At 36.3% G+C, this 24,602-nt stretch overlaps 1 protein-coding gene across 9 annotated transcripts in view; it reads right to left on the bottom strand.

Annotated features, from left to right (window-relative positions):
- Positions 1–24,602, bottom strand: part of adgrb2 (adhesion G protein-coupled receptor B2) — a 458,554-nt gene that overhangs the window by 60,523 nt on the left and 373,429 nt on the right. For 6 of the 9 annotated variants that reach the window (XM_053638184.1, XM_053638190.1, XM_053638185.1 and 3 more), the window contains 6 exons: positions 24,074–24,166; positions 16,325–16,364; positions 16,115–16,129; positions 14,432–15,153; positions 7,643–7,678; positions 6,411–6,524 (listed from right to left, as the gene is read on the bottom strand). In XM_053638184.1, coding sequence (XP_053494159.1) covers positions 6,411–6,524; positions 7,643–7,678; positions 14,432–15,153; positions 16,115–16,129; positions 16,325–16,364; positions 24,074–24,166 — 1,020 coding nt within the window. The remainder of the gene's footprint in view (positions 1–6,410; positions 6,525–7,642; positions 7,679–14,431; positions 15,154–16,114; positions 16,130–16,324; positions 16,365–24,073; positions 24,167–24,602) is intronic. The other 3 variants (XM_053638192.1, XM_053638188.1, XM_053638186.1) reach the window with 2 other exon arrangements.

Raw genomic sequence — 24,602 nt, 5'->3', positions numbered from 1 at the left:
AGCCGAAAGTCAAACTATTTGGAAGACAGGGGTCCCGTTACATCTGACCTAAACCAAACAAAAAATTCCACAAAAAGAACACCATACCTCTGGTCAAGCATGGCGGTGGAAGTGTGATGGTGTGAGGATGCTTTGCTGCTTCAGGGCTTGGGCATCTTTAGTAATTGAGGGAAACATGAATTCTGCTCTCTACCAGAAAATCCTAAAGGAGAATGTCCGGTCTTCAGTCCATAAGTTGAAACTCAAGTACAACTGGATTATGTAGCAAGACAATGATCCAAAGCATAGGAGTAAATCCTAGTCCTAGAAGTAAGTGAAAGACTGATCTCCAGTTATCGGAAGTGTGTGGTTGCAGTTATTGCTGCTAAAGGTGACACAACCAGATTTTACGTTTAAGGGGGCAATTGGTTTTTCACATTGGCTATAGGTGTTGGATACCTTTTTTTGCTTCAATAAAAATAAATAAATAAATAAAATCTGTATTGTGTGTTTACTCAGGTTGCCATTGTTTTATGTTGCATTTCGTTCGAAGATGTAAAACTAGTAAGATATATATACAAAAACAGAAGAAAGCAGATATTTTTCACAGCACTGTATTATATTTTTTCAGTTGCATTTGATTGCAATCTCAAGATTAAGTTTAATTTGCCTGGATGAAAGTAAAACTGCTGACAATTCCTATTTTCTATATAACTTGAATGTTGTGTTGTTCGTATGGGAAGATTTTCTGCTACCTTATCCAACCACTACAGCAATCCCTCTTAATTGAATCTAGGGAATTAACCTCCTGAGGGATATACAGGTTATTGCAAAGCGTACAATGTGTGCCCTTGTGAATTATACTGAGCATCATGGAACATTTACAGTCAGGTGAAAAATAAGTACATCCAGTGGAAATTGTACGCTTTTTTTTTGACACAATTGTTTGGAAAAGCAAACAATTGATCTTCTTTGAGACACTGCCTATTAATAAAGTTGAAACACTCTATCAAATGACACGTAAAGTTGACATTTTGTAGTAATTCTCACAATTTAAATGAACAAAAAACAGATCAGTCACATGGAAAAAGTAAGTACATCCCTACATTTATCACACCTTCAAATCCATAAAATTAGAATCAGATGTTGAAGATTGGGTGCCAGTGATTAGAACCTGCTTAGGGAGTGCAGGTGGAACCTGTCTTATTTATACCCCTCTCATATCTAGTGTCTGGTGTTCCCTTTGTTATTAAGGTATGTGGTGTCATCATGCCAAGATCTAAAGTGTTCTGTAAGGTCTTCAGAAAAAAGGTTGTGGATGCCTATGAGTCTGGCAAGGGATTTAAACAGATCTCCATATTATTTGAAATAATAGTGAAATACATCATTCCACTGTAAGGAAAATAATATACAAATGGCGCAGATTTCAAATGACTACCAATTTGTCCAGGATTGGACGTCGCAGCAAATTCAGCCTAAGAGCAGACCGCCTGATGCAAAAAGAAGTCTCCAAGAACCTTAAAATTTTGTCACAGGATCTACTGTCTTGCAACTGCTGGTGTGAAAGTACATGCTTCTACAATCAGAAAGAGGTTGCACAAATTTGACCTGCATGGGAGGCATGCCAGGAAAAAAGCCTTTGCAAAGCCTGTGCTGAGTTGTTTGGCCACAGTAACTGCAGACATGTTTAGCACAGACCAAAGAGATCTTTTCAGGAGAAGCACCTTATCCGAACTGTGAAGCACGGTGGTGGAAATGTTATGGTTTGGGGTTGCTTCACTGCCTCAGAGACTGGACAGCTTGCATTAATTGATTCAACTATGAATTCTGCATCTTATTAAAGAGTGCTTGAAGATAATGTGATGCCATCTGTCCGAAAGTTGAAGTTGAACCGAAAGTGGCCCTTTCAACAGGACAATGATCCTAAGCACACTAGCAAATCCACCAAGGAATGGCTCAAAAAGAAATGGAGGTTTATGGAATGGCCTAGTCAAAGCCCAGATTTGAATCCCATTGAAATATTGTGGGGGGACTTGAAATGGGCAGTATGTGCAAGACAACCCTCAAACATCTTGCAACTGAAAGAATATTGCATGGAAGAGTGGTCAAAAATTCTGCTAAAAGGGGCTATACTAGCTTCTGAACCCAAGGGTGTACTTACTTATTCCACAGAGAAATATCACATATATTGATATTTCTGTTGAATAAATGATTGAATAAGATCATTTTCCTTATGGTTTTGTTCAAGTGTATCAACTTCATTAATAGGCACAGTTTCAAAGATTATCAAATGTTTGCTTGTCCAAATATGTCAAAAAACCTTTTTTTTTACATGACTGTATAAATATCCTGAATTGGAGGAAGCAATCATCCTAAAAGCTATTCTATTATCATGATATAGAAATGCACAATGCTGTATATTCCCATATGTGTATATTATATTATGCATACATTATATCTTATCAATGAATGGTGTAATCCTAGTTGGAATTACGAAGGATTACAGTGATCTCGGATATAAGAAGAATACTTTTTTTTTTTAAATAAGAGAATTACATGGGGTTAATGCATGTATTCAAAGGAAAGATTAGAAATATTCAGTTCGTCTCTTCGCCACTCTCCAGCTAGTGACTTGAGGATAAGATCAAAATGACTGACTGTCACAAGGCTCTGGGTTATTATAGTAATTACCAAAGCATAATCTCCATTCTCTGCACTTTCTCAGACGCCATTATAACTGCAATTACTGCTTTGTCAGAGTTAACTGTGTGAGAGATTACAGAACGTGCCTGATGTTTCCCTGAAAGCAGCCTCGGATACATCTCCCTCATTAAGAATCAAAAAGCAAAAATAAATGCCATTAGGATTCATGGGTGGGATCGAAATCACTCAGTCAAAATGCAGGTTCAGATGGCATGGTCCACTTCCCCTCCAAAATTTTAAGGCAAGTCAAAGTCAATAGGCTGGAAATGAGATAGGGTGCCGACAGCATGACACAAATTAATTATGAATGAACGTGTGGTAAGTGCTCCTGAAGATTACCCTAGGAGTAGGTAATTGTTTTTAAATCTTAATGACAGAAATCCCCTCTAGAAACAAGAGTGCAAAATTGTGTATGGCTTCTCTTTTCTCTACTACTAATAGACCATAAAAGATTTAGCAGCCCCTTCAACAGGAAGAAGCACTGAACTCTTTCCAAGGACATCAGAGAACAGTTGCTACTGCGGAGAACAGTGGTACTGATTGTCCTTGAGACAAGTTCATAAATAGAGAAACCAATACGATATAAACATTAGTATTGCATTACACAGCATTAATAAAATCTAGCTGAGGGCCAAAACTCCAAATTATGTAATATTTCAGCCATCAAATCAGTCATGTGACTTGGTTTAGGTAAGTAATGTGCCGTGATGTGTGTCAGGCTTATTTCACAGCCGGTGGTTATTTGTTCTTGTAATATTCCTATTTCTCTTTCAGTGCATCATTCAATGTAATAAATACTTGACATGACAAAGGACTGAAACATTAACAAATCCAAGAAAAATATTATATTATATTATATTATATTATATTATATTATATTATATTATAGATAGAAGATAATATATAATATATAATTTAATATGCAAGATATATATATAGCCATAGCAGCAGGGCCTTATATGGTAGACGGTCTATAAACAGATTAAAAACATGTGTAAACTTTGATATATGACATATGACATATTAGCATTTTTGGAAGGAGTCTCCAGTGTCAGCATATCCTTTCAGAATGACGTTTTCCAGAATGACAAAGTCTTCAGTATGTGTATCAACATGTCTATTGAATTAAAATTTGTGCCAAAAGTCTTTAATGTAACTTTTCAATAAATGAACAAAAATGAACAATGAGAAAGAGGAAAAACACTCTGAAACTGAAAGTAGTGAACTCAGTGGCAAAAATTTAACATGGTCTTCAAATAAACAGCATTCTTTGTTAACAGTTTTCTAAGCTTCATTTTTGCTAATCATAATTTATGAATCACCATTCTGACACAAATCTCACGTGGGTGGGGCTTAACAGCAATGTATTCTCATTGGCTAGTGAGATTTGGATCGACAGCTCGAGTGTTCAGCTGAGGAGGAGGTGGATGACGATGATGACAATGCTCCATGCCGCTCCTGAGAGCTCATCCCAACAAATTAGTCGTATGAGACTACCTAAACCTCAAATATAAGTAATTAAAAAGCTAATATAAGTATTACTAAGTAAATAAGTAAGCAATTTCCACTACAAAGTATAAACACTATAACTATAAACAGAACCGCACCCAGAACGCTCACCAAAATATGCACCATTGAAGTCTCTACTTCCTGGTCAGGGAGCTGTCGATCCAAATCTCTCTAGACAGTCAGCGTAAATCGCTGTAAAGCCCCATATGAGAGGTTTGTGCCAGAATGGTGAACGTAAACTTGAGCATAAATGAAAACTTTGAAAGCGTAAATAAAAACTCTGGCAGTGCATTCATAAACTATGATTAGCAAAAATGAAGCTTAACAAAGAATGCTGTTTATTTGAAGACCATGTCAAATTTTTGCCACTGAGTTCACTGTTTTCAGTTTCAGAGTGTTTTTCTTCTTTCTCATTGTACATTTTTGTTCGTTTCTCAAAAAGTTATGTTCAATACTTTTTTAATTCCATATACTTATTGCTACATTTTTGGCTTTTGAACTTAGAGAGAGAAAAAATGTGACTGGCAAAGGAACAACTTCATCGCTGTGTCATGGTAGTGCCAATATGCCGCTGGACTTCAACACCCATAAGCCACTGCACATCACATGCTTACTGCATGCACCATGTCACATGACCACAAGCAAATGTATCACACTGTTGTCTAATTAGCATGGGTATTTGAGTGACGCAATATATATAGCACTCCTTATTGGGTTTTAGTCATTGTTACGTTTATTTGTATCGTGTTAATGTTGTCTATCCTCGTTGTTTCTCGTTTGTGTTTCATAGTCTTTGTGTTTCAATTGTTTCACTGTAAATAATCATATACCTGCACTTGCATTCGCACCTGCATTCGCAACCCATTCCTGACACACTCTTATAAGTGATAACAGGAACTAACTTTCTTGGCTGTTCCACAACATTTCATGTAAGTATAAAGGATAAAATGTTCTCTAATGAATAAAAAGTTGTTAGTGTTTCTGTGTTATGAGAGGGGGGAAAAAAGGACACACAGGAAGGATACAGCACAGGAAGTGCTTTTATTGGAAAAGAATCAGCTTTTGGGTTTTAACAATAACTCACACTACACTCTCTTTGATAATACTCCTATAACAGCATGCCCTGTTGTTTTTTATTCCTTACTTAATCACTATCTTTGCCACAGACTAAAAAAATAATACAGAAGAAGCAATTAAATAAGATAACCTAAATCTTTGTGAAACTTATTAAGTGGTTGCTCTCAGATCCTAATGGGGCTCTAAATGTGCATTTTATTAAAGGCACTCACACTTGGGGGTAAACACTTTAAGCATGTAGATAGGAGACTCATAAATATGTAGTGTTCAACAAATGCTGAATTAGGGTGTTAATGATTTTGGCCTTTTCTAATTAGATTAGCTCTAGATTGTCCAAATAAAAGAATGAAGAGGGGAAAAAATATTTAAAAGTTAAATATACAGTGTTCAAAAACTTTTGACTGGCAACATATATACTGTGTACTGTATACTAGGATGGATTTTAATAACATTATGTACACATTATTACAGTGTTGCAAGATATAGTATATTGCTAATTTAATTTTAAGGTGTAGTTCTGAGTTAGATTAGGAGTATTATCAACTATCATGCAAGTGAAAAGATATTGTCTGTGCCTAGTACATGAATTATGGTGTCAAAGTGTACCATTCAGGACTTCAGTATTTCAAGTGAACATGAAAATCGCAAAAAAATAGAAAAAGAAAAAGAAAAAAAAAAAAACCTTGTACGGCTTTTCCACTCAGTGTGGTTAATCAGATTTGTTTGAGTATAACTGAAATCTGTCATTTGTCCCTACAGACTCAACAGGCACACTGAAAACATTACTATTAAATCAATTATTAATTATAAATTAAATAATTTAAATGTTAATTAGTCCATTTATTATCCAAAATCCTCTATTCTCCATTCATTTATTAAAAATTATTATTTCAAATCTTGAAAAATTAATTTCAAAGACCAAGCTTTTTATTGACTTTCAAACATCCTTATTCAACTGGTGAATAATTTTTAATGGATTTTACCTATAGATCTTGAGTGTACACTTGAGTGTCATGAGGCAATGTGTCATCTTACAGGGATAAATGTTCATATTACAAGCCATGTGACACTTGGTAGTGTGACTAGTGCAGAAGTACCACACTTCCCGTTCCCCCCAAAAAACACACAGTTTAGACTCTTACCTTAAACATGGTCACGGCAGGGTCCCTGCTATACCTATCTATGGTGTGGAACTTGGTGGAGTGGTTGAGTTCATGGTAGAGCTCTGAGTGTCTTTTGCGAGTGTGCATCACTTTCTGGAAGGAAGGTACAAAAAAAAAGCAACAAAACAAAAAATAAACAGAACAAAAGGGAAGGGGACAGAAGATGATGGTGGTGGAGAGACAGACTGGGAGGCGGAGTATGTAGCCGGCATGATTTGCCAACCATAAAAAGATTACTACGGATTTTTTTAGTCTTCAAAACACCGAGAGTCGAAATGGCAATGGAATCAGGGGCACAGCAGGATTTCTTTGTTCAGCAGCATTCTCTACAGGGGAACACAGTTTCCTCTACGTCACGATTTAATTAGAGCTGGTTTACAGCTAAAGGCAGCCTAAAAGACATGGCTGCTTGCCACAAAATTTAGATCAACCTGGGTCAAATCTCACTATGAAGTCAAACTCCATTTAAGCTTAACATTGTAGAAATACTGTGACCTCATACCAGTCACTTATCACTGGATGCCGTAATGGCATGGCTGGCCAGTTATTATGCACTGATTGAGATTTTTTTTTGGCAGGCAGAAACACCATGCAGCGCCGTCCAGGATGGAAGAAGTAATGGAACTAAAAGTGATTGGGTTTGTTAGTAACATACCTTTGCTTGAGAGGATGCCTCCATTTTGGAAAGCAAAACTCCAGCAACTATCACAAAAAATCAGCCTGAAATATCTAGGTTTAGGAGGCAAATCCTTTAGATCCACGAATAACTTGCAACAAAGCAAGCAGCATAAATCTGATGTTGACTGGAGGTTTGCTGGATTCCAGAGCTTAGTCATTCTCCAGGCGTCTTATGTGCGCACTCTCTCACTAATCACACACTCACAGCCCAGTGTTTCTGCAGCCTCAACATTTAAACAAACCAGATTTGTCATGTCATTCTCATGCAGCTCTCGTTGCAGTAGCACTGCTTTGGTGCAATATGAAAGCAGTTCCATTTTCAATCCAGAACACGACTGGAATCAAGGCTGATGAAACACTGAACAACTCTACCATGAATTGAATGGCTACTACTCTGAATGATAAATGCAAGGGGATACAAGCACTAAAGCAGCAATGCCATTGGGTCCTCTAGACAGCAATGAAACCCCTTTGCTAAAAGCAAAAAAGAAGCGCAAACACTAAGCCAGGGTACAGGGGGTACAAGAGCTTACCTCAAAGTCCAGCTCAGAGTATCGTACTCTTTTCCTCTGGGAAAGGTGGGGAGTGGAGAAAAGACATGATAAATTACAGCAATGTGTCAGTAAATAACCTATGAAAATGCTCTATCGACCCACCCCAGTGGACACATATTGAGTATAACTGTGGTAATCTGGAAATTTGCTATTTCATGCTGGTGAACAATTTGGGCAAAAAGCCCAGAAGTATGACAAGGCAAATAATTTAAGTACTGGAAAATCCCTTAACAACACCCTTAGGAAAAAAAAAAGTTAAATCTAGAACTCTTAAAGCTTCTGTGTAGAACCCTATTAGAAAGCATTCCAAGTAGAACCCCTACATAGAACTGAAAAAGAAAACCTTTTGTGTATCAGAAACAGGACACTTCCCCTCCCTGCCAGCAGAGGTTGTGATCATTGGAGTATTAGAATGACTTCCTGGTTACAGTATATACAGCATTTAAGCAGTTCATGTGTAACCATTCATTGCAAAGTCTTGCCAATCCATGTGCTTCACTGAGTGCTGAGCCTGGTTATTATTGACTCTCGTGTTTTGAAGCCTTGGCATCTTTTTTGTGTTTTTCTTTGGATTACTTTTGGACTTTGCCTGCCTTACTGATTTGGATTGTGATTTCACTTTATTTGCTATGATCTTGCACATGGATCCTCATTCTGTGTACATAAGTATATTATGTATTGTGTAAATATATATTATTTATAATTATCTATAGCACATGGGTATTTTTAAATTTGTTAAAAAAAATATGAGTCATTATTCAAGATATAAAAATTCTCCAAAAATTTCTAAGGAGTCACCTTACAAAGAATTAAAAGGACAGTTATAATGCTTTTTATGATTATGGGCTTCATGGGAAGTGTTACCAACAGTCCTTTTGTGATCACCAATATATTCTTCTGCAGAAATGAACTTAAATACTTCATCTTATTTTATATGCACTGCTATAATCGTACTGTATATTCAATCAAATACAACCTGATGTCACTTAAGGATTTCTTACTTAACAGATCACCTGACAAAATCACTAATACTCCACTACACTAATGCTAATACTTCATTAAGTCAAGATACATACTACAAAACCGCAAATGATCCAAGGTAAACACATCATGCCCATAAAGCCAACAGCAGTATTAGCCTACATTTCCATTTGAAAAAGTGTTTGTGAATAAAGTGTGATGTTCAGTGGGGACTGCAAGGATTATGTCTGAAATATTCTCAGATACGCAAGCATATTTGTTTTAGATAACTTAGAGGAATCATTAGTGTAGCTGCTCATACACACTTATCTGTGAGGACACTACCCATATTTACCACTATTGGGACAAGCCTTGCATCTTAAATATTTCTACGTAAGCAGAGGCAATACATTTTTGGGAAATAATGGCTCTACATACACACTCTTATGATAATGGATTCTTCAAAGGTTCTTTGGATCTCTTATAAATCTTGATCATAAAATCTTTAAGGTTTTCCCCAAGAGAACAAAACCAGAGAACCCTTAAGAACTTTTTTTGTAAGTCTCAAGTATATGGATATTTTTGACAATCTAGTAACATAGTAAATATCTCCAAATGAGTATATGTCGACAATGATTTGAAAACATTCACATGAGCACTCCGGCCCACTAGGTAGTGATAGTATGTCATAAACTGTTATTCAAGCATATAACATCTCAAAAATAGCATTAAGAGGATGTGACAGATACAATGAAATGCAGAAATGCACTCGTCAGACAACAACAATCTCTGAATAGAAATTGTCGCACCAGATTCTAATTCATCCAAGTCTTATCCAAAATCCCTGCTAGCAGTATGATTTATAACACTTGAACAGTGTATTCTGGACCAGTATGGTGCATATCATATCTTCGCGCCGCCGCACAAATGTTTCGATTTATCTAGAATTTTACTGCACATTATATAACACGTTGTCAAATAAAAAATTACAGACCACAAAGTAACAAGCTGGTCTGCAGTTGTGTCAATGAGTCCAAGCACTTTCATAACACCTGTAAAACTACAACGAGCATGGAATGGTTGGTGCTATGATGTCAAAGTTGTAAAGAAAAAAAAACATATATTTTTCCCATCTGCAAATATATATATATATAAGTTTTAAAAATTTGTCCATGTTTGGAAGGTATTGTTTTATACGTGTGTTTTATATATGTATATATATATGTGTGTGGATTAGGCCTAAGATTTATAAGAAGAACCAATGGGACATTAGTGTCACTCCAGTTAGAGACAAGCTGCTTATTATTTCCAACTGTACTTAAAGTTGGACAGAGGAACACGTAAGGCAGATCTCACTTATCAGTATTCAGTGAGCACTATTGCCAGTAAATATTTTTATATTTATTATATTAAATATTCAGTGACCCCTCATATTATTATGAGCAAATTATTTTTATCTTCTCAAATGATTTCAGTACAGCATAATGAATTTAAATTGGCAAATCAAGAGTTTATGACACTATACATTTATAAGATGATTCTTCAGTTAAACAACAATTAGGACTTAGTCTGAATGACCATTGTGTGCGAGAGGGAACACATTTAACTGAATGGAATATTTTTCATGTACAGATCATATATTATATAAATAATCCACCAAACCAGGTGTGCATTGCACGATTTTAATGCACGACGTGGAGGCAAAAAACCATCTGATGTGAAGCATGTGCAATACCCCAGACAAATCGTGTAATGCGCACCTAGCCAAGGATTATCCCGCTTATACCATGGCCACTTGCCAGCACTGACAAGTTGAAGCTGTCACTGATGTTTGAGTGCAAAATTTGACTGAAAGAATAAAAATAATGGTTAATTTTAGTTAGTTATTTTATATACAGGTCATTAGATCTGTTCTGTCTGCTCTAAATCATACACAGAAATAAAGTAGTGTTATAAGATTACATCTATTTGAATGAATTATAATAAATAGTTATTAGAGAGAGGGGGGGGGGAGGGGGAGAGAGAGAGCGAGAGAGAGAGAGAGAGAGAGAGCATGTGTGAATTACCTGCGTCTGTGCCGCATCTCTACTAATAATGAAGCTGTGAGTTGAAACTTTTGGCACCGAATTAACATAGGTTTAGCACATTTTTGCTATGGCATTTGTTTAAACTGGCTATATTTTTAGCTATCAATTCGATGAAATATATTTGTTTTCTTAAAGTAGAAATATAAAAAATGTTTTATATGCTGAAAAACCCAATTTTGGTTAAAAACAAAAAGAGCTCTAGAGTTCCAAACCAAAAGAAGTCTATTTTTCTAAGTGACAAATGACCATTATTTTTATATTTTAATACACCACCATTAATGATAATGTCAAAGCAGCTCTACGCCAAAAGGCTAAAAGCACAATTTTATGTGTCTACTTCCTGTATTCACACTGTGAACTCTTTAATTAAAGAGCACTGCACAACAAATAGATGTGTGTGTGTAACACAATATGACATTTCTTAAAGTTTAAAAAGTGCTTCCTAAAAGTGTCCCATGTGACCAGCACCCCTGTAAAACCAGCTATGGTTCTGTGTGTGTGTGTGTGTGTGTGGTGTGTCTCTTCTAATAAAAGAGGACAGAACCCAGGCACTTCCTTTGGCATTGCATGTTTCACCTCACTCCGTCCGTCTCTAACTGACCATGTTTAATTATAGACCCACAGACACACATGTATAATGCACATATGGATGAAGAAATACACAACTCAAGACTGGACAGACAGCAATTTGACAGGGTTTTTGGAGAAAATATAAAATAGGGCTATTTTGGAGGTTATGACAGTAGCCAGGTGAGGAATGTGAACAGGGATCCAGACACTGAATATGCTACCCAATTATCTATCTGGATAGATAATGATATGATGGTTTTAGATACCACACTCATTTCATAACCATGGATGATTAAAAGCTCACCTGCTAATCTAATATGTATATAATATTATATGAATCATATAATGTATGAGGCTGCTGATTGTATGTACAGTATTGTATGTCACTTATTTATGTCTAAAACTATTCAGTAAGTTTTAGTTTGGTTGTGTTTGGAACTGCTATTTTTGCCTCATTATTCTTGTCTTGTCATTTCAAATAATCTCCAACTACATGTCTGTTGTCCCTTCTACCTGTCACCTTTCTGCCATCCCATTCCCTTCATTCCTGTATACAGAGTCCAACCATTTGAGTCCACTACAAAAAAGTTTTTATTTTATTTTCCCGATTATGCCAGAATAATAATATGCCAGATAAGTGATTAATTGAGTCAATAACATGTGTCATGCACAAACAACAATTAGCACTTGTATTATTTGATTAAAATGTAGGGTGTCACAACAATGAAAAAAATATGAAGCTAATTGTCACACCTCATGGTTCCCATGGCGATAAGCATTGCATGTTTATGTTTTGGTTTCTGTTTGGGTCCTGTCTCAAACCCCCACCCATTCCACCCATCATTGTATTCATCTTTTTGGCATTAACTCATTTACTGTATTTGTTTGTCTACTTATACCTTGATGTTTCTATGTGAAGTGTTCTTGTGTATTTACAGTGAGGGGAAATAAGTATTTATAACACTTGTTTTTGTTATTTAATATACCTCCAGTGCACGCATACTGTATATCCTCTTCAAAAGACACATGATGTCTGTTAATTTTGTAATTAATCATAAGCACAAAGAAATATATGTCAAAAAACAAAACTGATAGGGAAAAAGTATTTACACTTAAAATTATATAACTGCAAATTACACAACAATTGTCAACAAGTAGCAATGTGAAGGTAAAGGATTTTTCTAGTTCTCAGTGACTGCATTATTAAACAACACTCAAATGGAAAAAAGCTACAGAGCCATGGTAAAGACCTTAAACATTTCAGTCAGCACAACTGGTCTGATCATTTTCAGGTGGAAATTCATGAAACCAGAAATAATCATCTCTGGAAAGTTAATATTTCACAACAAGGTCTCAGACTAATGATAAGGAAGGTAAGAGAGTAGTCAAGAGTAACAGGTTGATCTAAAAGCAGCAGGAACAAGCATCAGTTACACGGAGAACAAAAAGCAATGAATGACACCACAATTATCTCCACTGCCATGCAAAACTCATCCCCTAAAAAAGAAGCACATAGATGAATGTCTAAAAGAATATAGACAAATCAGAACTCTTTCGAAACAATATGTTCGGATCAGTCGAAACAAAAAACAGAATCATTTTTTTGCAATAATTCCGCTCATCATGTTTGGAGAAAGAATGGTTGTGCATTTGATCCCAAGAACAGCATACCACACATAGAAACACGGGGTTGGGAGCATCATGATATGGGGCTGCTTCTCTGCCAATAGTACTGTCGCATTATACGTCATTAAGGAAACATGAATGGACTGATATACCAGGAGAGGAGACTTTAATCTCATCTGCCAAGGATCTGGGGATAAGATGGACATTTCAATAAGACAACGAGCCCCAACACACAGCCAAAATAACTCAAGAAGGCCTTGCACAAATTAATTCCGATGGAAATTTATGAAGGATTTTGAAATTACATATTCACCAGAGCGCCCCTCGTAACCTTGGGGAATTAAAGGCAATTTGCCAAGAGAGATTGGCCAAAGTTGAACCACAGAACTGCAAAAATCTAATTACCTGTTACCATAGATGTCTCAAATCTGTAATTGCCAAGAACAGCTTTGCAGCAAAGTACTAATTGTACAAATTTTTAATTTGTGGTTTCGGAATACTTTTTTCCCCACAAATTGATTTCATTTAGTTTTATTTCAATATCTGTTCAATGCTTATGAATACATACATTTTTTGTTCATATTTATAAGCAGTCAAAACAATTTATGTGTGTAAATTTAAAATGGACATATACACTGTAATTATACTAAATAATTATTTTCCCTCACTGTATGTTGTTAAGTTTGGGCCTATTACCATGTTTCCTGGTTTCAATTCTCACCTGTTCTTCCAATGATGATCATGGTTATTGCAGTATGTTACTGCATACCATAGTATTGACCCCCATTTTGGACTTTAATGATGTTTCATGCTTGACCCTAAATAAAACATGCACCAAACACATGTACTTGTGTCCTGCATCACTCAATGTCATGTTGTATTAATGGCGGGTGAACTCGATATTCCCATAGAACAAAAACCAGAGAAGTCTTATTTGTGGTTGCAAAATGGTGAAATGATTGCCCATTTGTCTATATATGCTTCTATATATGTCTTCTTTTCATCTGCTATTATCTATGGAGGTCATTGACTTATACAATAATAGTTTAAATACTTCATGACTACTGTTTGTAACATCGCACGTGCACTAGTGGCAATCCTTAAGCTGTGCCTCTTTCTTTTGCTCTTGTTTTTGCTTGCATAAGTGTCATTGTCACCTGCAGCAAAGAGTCTCTTTTTCACAAATTATAGGTTAGTTCCTTATCTTCTCAGCAAGAAGAATTATATCATTGATTTGGACAACCTGTAAGACACTTTTGGCAAATGTTTCTGCCAAATATTAACTGTCTCATTTGGAAACAATGTAACCCTGAATATTTCATACCTACAGTATTATACTTTGTATTTGTTTTTTGATAAATTCTGAAAGAAAAACATCTTGGTAGTCAACTCAGTGCTTTGCAGGAAGATTATACACTACAAGATTGCTGCCAGTTTCTTTCTTGTAATTACAGATGGCCTTGTCCCAATTTTAACAGGACAAGTTTAAACCAAGGTGCCAAGAAAAGGGCTGAACTTTACTTACTTCTAGGGAGCCAGCTGAGACATTGGCATTGGCACTGCCCAAATTGCGGGGCAGGGTCCTGGTGCGTTCTGCCTTGCCGGAAGTGAAGATCTGCCTGATGGATGGCCGGCTTTGTTTCACTTGCAGTGTGTGGGCACTGGCGAGGACGGGTACTTGCTTGACAGGTCCATAGGATCGGTGCAGACCTATACCAACATGGTCCACAGTGGCAAAGTCTGCTGGGAATGGCTCGCTCTCGGCTGGGTGAAGGGTCATGGGTGAAGGGGGTGGAGGAAAAGGTGGGTCTTCTACGCTGATATTGAGAGGTTTTTCATTTTCCTGTATCAGTTTGGGCTTGAGGCTGACCGTCCGCCGTGGTAGCACCATGTAGTCCCCTTCGCCACCCCCTACACCGCTTGCTGGGTCAGTGGCAGCAGTAGATGGCCGTGCCCAACTCAATGCACTCTCTGTGCACAGGTAGACTGGTGCAGAACGTTGGTGCTGCCCCTGCTGTTCCACATTGACCTCCTTTTTCCGGGGCGTCTCGTTGAGCTCATTCAATGTGCCCAGAGTTGGCACCTGAGCCAAGAGGTTGGGCGGGGGGATGTTGCCAGGCAGACTGCTAAAGTTGATGCCTTCTTGATGGGTAGCTAACTTGGGATCATCCTCGTCGTCCAGGGAAATGCGTGACAGTGTGCCTGTGATGCTAGCTGGGTTACACGTGTTCACCTCCTTGAAGATGACTGAGGGAGAGAAAGGAGGAGGAAAGAGAGAGAGAAAGGAAAAGAGAGGGCCCAAAAGGAGGGAGGACAAGAAAGAGAGAATGCACACAAAGGCAAGAAGAGAGGAAGAGACAGAAGCAGAGGTCGACAAGACAGACGGCAAGAGACCGCAGAGCAAAAAAGTGAACCCGAATGTGTAGATATTTAAGATTGATAGAGGCCAGTGAGGAAAGAATAAATGATGGGAGGATAATAAGAAAGATAAGAGAGAGAAAATGAACACATTGGAAAGGAAGACCCGCCCCACCCCCGGCGCCCCATTGTTTATTGTTATATCATAACATGCAGGTGTGGAGAAAAAAAAAAAACAGAAGTGAGGCACAGTGCTGTTGAAGTTTCACAGATTTGCATGCACAGAAAAATTCAATAATCCTCCTGGAGGAAAAGGATTCAACATATTATCATCTTAACAACATACACTCTAAAAGATTCTCATCATCTTATAACTACTGCTTGATCATTTACAGTGGTATAGTTTTGTAATATTTTCTTAGTTCACTGGCATCACAAACATGAAGAGTACAAGCTAAATGAAGCCACATGTCTGAGAAGTATTGCAGTATAAATTAGCTTCAGCTTAACTTAATTTTAACATTTATGTTCACCAAACAAACAAAGTCGAGCCTGAAAAACAAAAATAATAATATTCCAAATAATAAGGTGCATGTCTCTAGCCTTTACTTGCACACTAGTTATGTCTTTTGGTCGTTGAGTAAACTTCTTGACTAAATAGCCAATTTTAAATTCAATCTTGCAGGACTTGCAGTAAATATGATATACTGTATTTATGGCAATTAAAGAGTAAATGTAATATTATGCTGCGATTTTGATTCAGAATAATGCAAAAATAATCTGTTTTAATTGAAATGAAAAAAATGAAAAAAAAAAACTAAACAAGAAGAAACGTTTAAATAAAACTTACATGGATGTCCTCTCTCTGCAAACGATGGGAAGACAATGTTAAGCAAAGTTACTAATAATTCACCAAACAAATCTCCACTGCCAATGTGTTCATTAAAAAAAAAAATGACATGGAAACTGAAGAGTAATGCACAGACAAGGCAGACGGAGAGAGAGAGCTATTGATAGAAGAGGGAATGAGAAAATAACTGAAAGACATAGAAATACTTACCTGTTTGACATGCCAAGTCCACGTCTTTCTCAAAATCGGTCTGTGTGGGAGAGTAGTAGAGAGAAAAATTAATTAATATAGGTAAAATAGGGTACAAACTGTTATGTTCAACTTGACTTCATGAATCACTGTTTGAACTTAAATTTTATTCAGCTGATATATTCTTATATTTATTTATAAACCTGGAATATATATTTGGGATGAACATCATTCAGAATGAACAGATAATGTGTTCTAGATGGATACAAATACAGAAAGGCATAGGAGATACTTTTTCCCCCCATTTATTTATTTTATTCAGTGAGAAGAAAAATATGTAGCTTGTGGGACAACGAAAGACAGGCAGGTATATACAGATACAGATGTTAACATTGACATATGCTGAAATAACCTTCATATAAATATTAAAGATGGATATCAGATGCTGTTGTTGCCTCTTAAGGAGTAAATACTCCATTAAGATAATGGAGATAATGGAAGAACTATTTATAATGCTACCTCTGTAGTGCCCCACTGGTTCAACTCTTACTCTTGCACACAAGTACTGAGACACATACTTGTAAATCATACAAATCAGTCAAGCAATTTTTCCACTGGTGATGACATTCCCACCTCTCAATCTCCTCCGAATATTGTGGAATTTGCTTGATTTTGCGTTAATTTCTGCAATGGCAAAATCCCAAGATCCTGGAGGGACAAGTTAACAGTTCTATAGCTATACATCTCGGGGATAGACTATTTGCGAGCAAAAACATTTAGATATCTATGTTTTTACGTTATTGACAGTTAATTAGGCACTTATTACTGTAACGCTAACCTTGCATTCACATTAGCACACTAAGTGTCATGTCTAGTTTGTTCCTAAGGTTGTAGTTTGCCGCTAATGTCCTAGCTTATAAGAATGCACTGTCCAGCATTATATTTAAGAAAAATTGTAGTAGCCACATATTCTATAACTTCTAGCAAACAAATTATGTAAAATGCATTATGAAAAAAAAAATTGCTTGATTTACCCAACATGACAGGCTTCATACTAACAGATAAAACAAAGCAAGCACCCTGTACTAGCTACTTCCTTCCAGATGTTATTTTTCTTCATGATGTATCTATATACATTTAATGAGAGGTTCTATATGACAGAATAAGATGAAACCTATTTTTATTCCATTTTTGTACGTCAAACATAACTAAATTCAGGTAATGTAGGAACTAAAGTTTAAGTAAGGAAGTTAAGAACTTCTTCCACACCACCATAGAATTGGTCCAAGAGAGCATTCAAGCCAATTGAGATCATGATGCTTTACTTTCATACCTCAGAATTGAGGAAATTTCAGTTCAAATAAATAGTTGTCTTTGCTGTTTGCTAGTGTGAATGTAGGGTTATAGACAATGTAATAATTAGTATTGTGCTTTCTACACGAATGATCTCTCTGTCATGAATCTGCTTGGTGACATTTTACTGTCTCTGTTGTCTCTGTCCAAACTTTAAATAATCTAATAAAACTTTATTAGAGTGATTGATAATGTTCACAACCACTCTGGTTTGAAATCTGAAAAAAAAAAAAAAAAAAAAAAAAAAAAAAAAAAAAAAAAAACACAAAAAAACACACAAAAAAAACAAAGGCAAGGGCTAATAAAATTCAATTACTCTTTAATGCTAACATTGTGGCTTTGCTAATCAAACTGGATTTTTACACAAGTAATGTCATATTCATGAAGATTCAGTTAATTTTTAAAGCTCCTGTGTTGATTTTATGTCATTAATGAAGACTCATTAATGTAAATTTTGATTAATGGCTTCAAATCATTTAATTGCCATGAGTTATTTCAATTTTATATACGGATTCCACCAATCCATCCATCCATCCATTTTCTGTACCGCTTATCATACACAGGGTCGCGGGGAGCCTGGAGAATATCCTAGGAGACTGGGGGCATGAGGTGGGGGATACCCTGGACGGGATGCCAACCCATCACAAGGCACAATCGCACACACACCCTTTTAAACACTACGGACAATTTGGAAAGGCCAATCAGCCTACAACACATGTCTTTGGACTGGAGGAAACTGGGGTACCCAGAGGAAACCCCTGAAGCATGGGGAGAACATGCATGCTCCATGCACTCAGGGCGGAGGTGGTAATTAAACCCCCAACCCTGGAGGTGCAAGGCAAATGTGCTAACCACTAAGCCACGATACACAGAATTATGTTCTGTAGTAGAATCAGAATTGTGTATGAATCTGAAAAATATACTGTATATTTGTATTTGTATATATATGTGTATACTGTACTGTATAGGGAGCTATATATATATATATATATATATATATATATATATATATGTTGGCTGTATGGAGACTGTTGTAATGCTGTATACTGAGCAGAAATGAGCTATTTCTGAAGAGTGTGAGAGGTGGATTGAGAGCACAAAGACAACCTGCATTTGGATGAGTGGAAAGGAGCATTTTTAAATGAAAAGTTTTGGTTCAACTATAATAATATAATATTTCACAAGAAAGTCTATTGCAACACCTCCACAATCTATTGCAATACCTCCACAGCAGAAAAAAAAATCTTTAGCAGCAGGGATCATTTCAATATTTCAATATTTATCCTGAATAGAGCTGGATCGAGCATATGGCTGCTGCAAAAAGTACAGCTTGATTAGTACACATTTAAAATTTTAAACAGGTAATATGCAATCAAGTGATCATACACTCAATCATGCCTGTTGGATGGGAACAAATTGGTAGTGATTTTAAAGCTTGAATGCTTCAGATACATGCTGTCAGTGCCTGCAATTGTTTGTATGCTAATACATAAATGAAAACACCAGAAATGAGAGTGTATTGATCAAAAGAATGCGATCAAAAGCGATGAAATATTTTCTAAGCCAGTAAACTGGAGGAAAACATCATCATGGCTCAGTAATATGAACATGGTAATTTTTTCACAACTCTGTAAGAGTGATTTGTGTGTGTGTGTGTGTGTGTGTGTGTGTTACGCTAAAATGCACTTGAATTCACAGAAACCAGTCGACACTTGTTTAACCTGACACTCAATGAACTTGAAGTAAAACCTGCTGACTGCAAGCTACTTATCTAATTAGCCATCTAATCTGTTCACACTATGCCATTGATTGCACTCTAAAATCCACAACTGGTACTACACACACGAGTTGTTGTACAGCATGCAGTGTTTTGAGCTTCCGACATGACACTGTATTAGATAATATGTCAAGAATAATTTGTTAATAAACTCTATAATTGTAAAAATAATAAAAATTAAAAGATGAACATTATATATCATAATAATATACTAATATAATATTTCTCTTATACTACAGCAATTTGCAGCTATAAACAATTATTGCATCCCCAGCCTAAATGTTTATTATTAGTGTAAGATTATGTTGAGCATTCGCCATACAAGTCCTTTTGAATGAGTTGTTACTATAGAAACAATAACACGTTATACACATTGCACATTTACAGGTATATTAAACCTGTGATTTGAATCAGCCAGCAGTACTGTCAGAGGTACTGTTGCTGAAAATAAATATCTTCTGGCCAATCAGCTTTGAGAATTCAACAGTGCTGTGCTAAAAGTACTAGCCATTTTAGCTATTTTAGTATTAGCCATTTTGCTCTATATTCATAACCATATTACTATGAATCAGTCTCTCCAGGATTTAGTGATTGTAGAAATGAACGCAAAATCAAGCAAACTCTGTTAAATTCGGAGGAGCTTGCGATGTTTAAAAATGACCACAGATTTTCCACAGATTTCCACAGGGCCATGATGCACCATGTGACATCATCGCAACATGCATTCAGCCAAAGCTCTGTTAAATTCATATGCATCAAATATGAGAACAGCTAAAAGGTCTAATTTACCAACAAACATCAGTGCAAAAGACCATGCAAAACAATTTCATGCAATTACAATTTTTTCTAATTCAAGTAGTTTTCTGTAAAAATAAATAAATAAATAAATAAATAAATAAATAAGCACAGAAACTGCAAGTTGCATCGCACATTCTGAAAAAAGCCACAGCAAAATCTTTTCTTTTTTTTTTCTGCAACAATCACAGAAGAAATCACTGAAACGCTGTATTACGCTGGTCAATGATCTCTACAATTTTATGAAGAAAGACATGCTTTAAAGATCTACGGATTCAATTAAGATCTTTGTCCTGTGTTGTTGAATTCAACCTTCATAAACAGAATCCATCACATCCAGGTTAAAATTATTCAAAATGACCCATAAACTGGAAGAGCTTATGATCTCAGGTCACAAGGGTGCAATGCTAAGTGCACTCTCTGAAGCCTGGGTCTAAAATACCACCAGAGGAAAGCGTAAAGCAGTGAACTTCAGCTGAACTTCCAAATTCCTAGACTTTATAGCCTCTCCTGCATCTCTAAGTCTATCTGTCTCACTGACCAACTCTTGGAACTGACAATACAATAGATTATCTGCTTTTTCTCTCATTGCTGACTGCTATTATAATTTCACATCGCATCAATACTTCATCAAGTCTTTTATTTCACTTTTATTCTTTATGAATTTTCAATCCAGATTCATTCAATTTCATTAAACTAAGACTGTTCCTGAATATATGACTCATCCAGATTACAGCAAGCTGAGACATACTTCAAATAAATAAGCCATCCTTCTGATTATATTGTAATAAGTTTAATCTTGACCACGGATCAGACGAAGGACTGCCTTGAAGTGTGTGGGTGCAAACTAAAAGCATGATGTAGTTTTGGTGAAATATTCAAATCTAAGCGCACTGCAGTAGAGAGGAAGAAAAAAAAAACCAATAACAACAACAACATGGCTCTTCTCTAAGACTAAAAACACTAATGGAAACAGATTTATCACTTTTTCGATGTTTTCACCAATTGCTCGCAAACACTTCAGTTATAAACAGTCTGACGCAGCCAAAAGAGCATTTAAACTGCCACCCCATATCACTGGTAATGTGAAATATCGATTTGAATTACATTAATCTATTATTTATATTCTGCTTCATGAACATGCATTGCGTGACTGCGATAAAAGTAGTTTTTACCACAGCGCTGTTGAATTCTGAAATCTGATTGGTCAGAAGGTTAAATTACATTTCTTCAGCTCGACAATAGTTCTTCCTGTGACATAAATGATAGGCTTATATTACCATGCAAAACCTACGACTGGAGACTCCTTCCATAAATGTGAAATACACATTTCCTTACAGAAAGCTTCAGCATACTAATGAGTAGACATTTCTTTTTACAGAAATATTTATATACAAAATGAGAATACAAAATGCTTGTTTATCTATTTAGTATTAGGCTTAGGTTATGTGCTTGTTCTAATAATGTATATTTTACTTATTCCACTGAGTGGTGTAACAGGGGAGCAATAGCCCTACTTTTGAAACTCAAAACCCAAACATATACAGCTCTCTCTTTCTGGTCCAACCAAAAATATGACCCCTGTGGAATCCTGAATGCCTGAATGATGGTACAAGATGAGCAGATTTAATATAAAAAGTCTAGATCCTGCTTAGATCTAAAAGTGAGACATTAACAGTGCCACTCTCTTTATGACAGCAACTTTCCAGGTGAATTGAAGATTGTTGAGAAAATGCCAGAGCATTTGGATGTAAGAATCACTGACATATTAAAGCAAAAGAAAACGGAATGAAGAAATACTGTGCTCAGATAATACTGTATGTGTTATTTTATTTTATTGGGAATTATGCAGGTCTGGTTATTGAAGCTGGCTAGGTGACTTTACAATATAGTTTTGTATACTGAGTTTAATACTGATGTAATTCAGCTATGTCATGTCTGTCATGTGGTTAAGGTGTTTTTGCATTAAGCTTGTACTTTATTATATGTAATTCTGATTTTATGTAATCATATTATTGCTGTTGTTAACTCTAGTCTGATTCATTATTAGGCAATAGTAGTACAATTTTAGCTCATAACTTTATAATCATTCTGTTTATAATCAATCATGAATTTACATTAGCCTACATCTACATCACTGCAAAAATCAGTCCAACATAAAGTGAGTTAAAGCTGGGTAGACATGCATCTCTCTGTAAACTTGCATTGACCTCTGAGCAAGGCTCATCATCTCTGCTAACTGTTCCATCCATCCATCTATACCGCTTATCCTACAGGGCGTGGGGGACCTGGAGTCTATCCCAGGGAGCATCGGGTACAAGGTGGGGTACATCCTGGATGGGGTGCTAATCCATTTTAGGGCACAATCCCCTGCAAACTCTTATGAAACTTCAACATGACCTTCATCAGCTGTGCAAGCAAAGCTTCTAAAGCTTTAGGTGTTGCAACCAGTAGATATTTGAAATGGTTCGCTCTCTTGCCATTTTATTAGGTACCCTTGCTCACTCATGCAATTATCATTTAATGTTTATGTCAATGTATTGTTTACACTCACAATATCAGCCAATCATTGGGCAGTTGTGAAATCCATAAAATTATGCCGATACAGGTCAAGAGCTTCAGTTAATGTTCACATTAAACATCAGAATGAGGAAAACACTGTGATCTCAGTGACGGTGCCAGACAGACTGGTTTGTGCAGCCAACTTTTGATATCCTGGGATTTCATGCACAAAGGTCTAACAGATGGCCAGAATGATCTGAGCTTACAGGAAAGCTATGATGAATCAAATAAGCACTATTTACAACTGCGGTGAGCAGAAATGCATCTTAGAACCAACAACACATTAGACCTTCTGGCAGATTGACTATAACAGCAGAAGACAACACTCCTGTCAGGTTTCCACTCCTGTCAGTCAAGAACAGGAAGCTACAATGGACACAGGCTCACTGAAGCTAGAAGATTGGAAAAATGTTGCCTGGTCTGATGAATCTTTCTGCTCCAAAATGCAGATGGTAGGCTCTGTGACCTGATTGGTTGATTGTATGAGGTTCATTCTTGTTCCCTGGTTGCCTTTATAGATTTATTTTTCCAATATAATTCCAATGTCAGATTTCTTTTTGTGTCTGTGTTTTGGAGTCTTCTATATATATAATGAATTTCAGTAAATTTATTTTGTTTATTTGTTTGTTTGTTGTCAGTTTTTGGCTGATATTAGCTACACAGTTCATATATAGCTACACTGTCTACACTGTTCATTAATAAGTATATCACATTTATATCTGAGTTTGTTCCAGGTATTTGGGCTGAATAGTGTTTTTAGGTGTTAAATAAATGTAACAATTAAACATTAACATTAAATTGTAATGTTTTGGAAAAGAAAGAATCCTTGGCAGTTCAAATGAGGTTAAAAGATACAATATATGAATGCCTGATTGTATTCCAGTCCTGGCATTGGGCAATGAGTGGTGAGGGCATGGGAATAGATAATGATTATGCCTGTGGCTATAGCTATGCCTGTGGTTCTGGTTGTCAAAGAAGGAATAAAAGGGTGAAGGAAAAGAACACAGAGGACTCTCTTTAACTAGAGACATTTAGAAGGAAAATTTATCATCCCCATTATTATCTACTGATCTGACCTATTGAAAATAAAAAAAAAGCAATCATACAAGAATAAAAATAAATGGATGAAGAAAGTTAATGAAAATGAAAAGGTTGATAATGTGGACATTTTGTAGCCTTTTTAATGATAAACACAAATTAAAACCTGCAGTTCTCTAATGCTTTATATTTTCACGTCACGTGAAGTGTATGAAGAGGATGAGATGAAATGAGATGCTATTCACCATGATCTGCACCTGGCCGTTTTTGCAGGAGTCGGGCGAATTTTCACTGTCGTCCTTACATCCACCCATCCTACAGCGCACAGCATCCTGTACCTGAGAGAGAGAGAGAGAAAGAGAGAGAGAGAGAGAGAGAGAATGAGAGATAGATAGATTATAATCTATCTATAATGTCACCATCCACTTTATTAGAAATTAGTAGCAGCAGCACAGTGCATAAATTCATGCAGCTACAGGTCAAGAGCTGAAGTTATAGGTTAGAAAAACCGGTCTTTTCCCACTATATTCAATTTCAAGTTTCAGTGAACCTGTGCCCAATGTAGCGTCAGACTTCTGTTCTTGGCTAACATGAGTGGAACCTGCTGTTGTAGCTCATCTGCCACATGGTTTTGTGCTTTTTCAGATGCTTTTCTGTTCACCACAGTTGCAAAGAATGCTTCTTTGAGTTACCAGACCCTTCAAACCAGACTGGCCATCCTCCTCTGATCTCTCTCACTAGATGTTTTTTTTTGTTGTTGATCACATTTCCCCC

This window comes from Ictalurus furcatus, chromosome 12, assembly GCF_023375685.1.
Source record: "Ictalurus furcatus strain D&B chromosome 12, Billie_1.0, whole genome shotgun sequence".
Taxonomy (NCBI): domain Eukaryota; kingdom Metazoa; phylum Chordata; class Actinopteri; order Siluriformes; family Ictaluridae; genus Ictalurus; species Ictalurus furcatus.
Note: the sequence above shows the minus strand (reverse complement) of the source record. Positions and strands in the feature narration are given on the sequence as shown.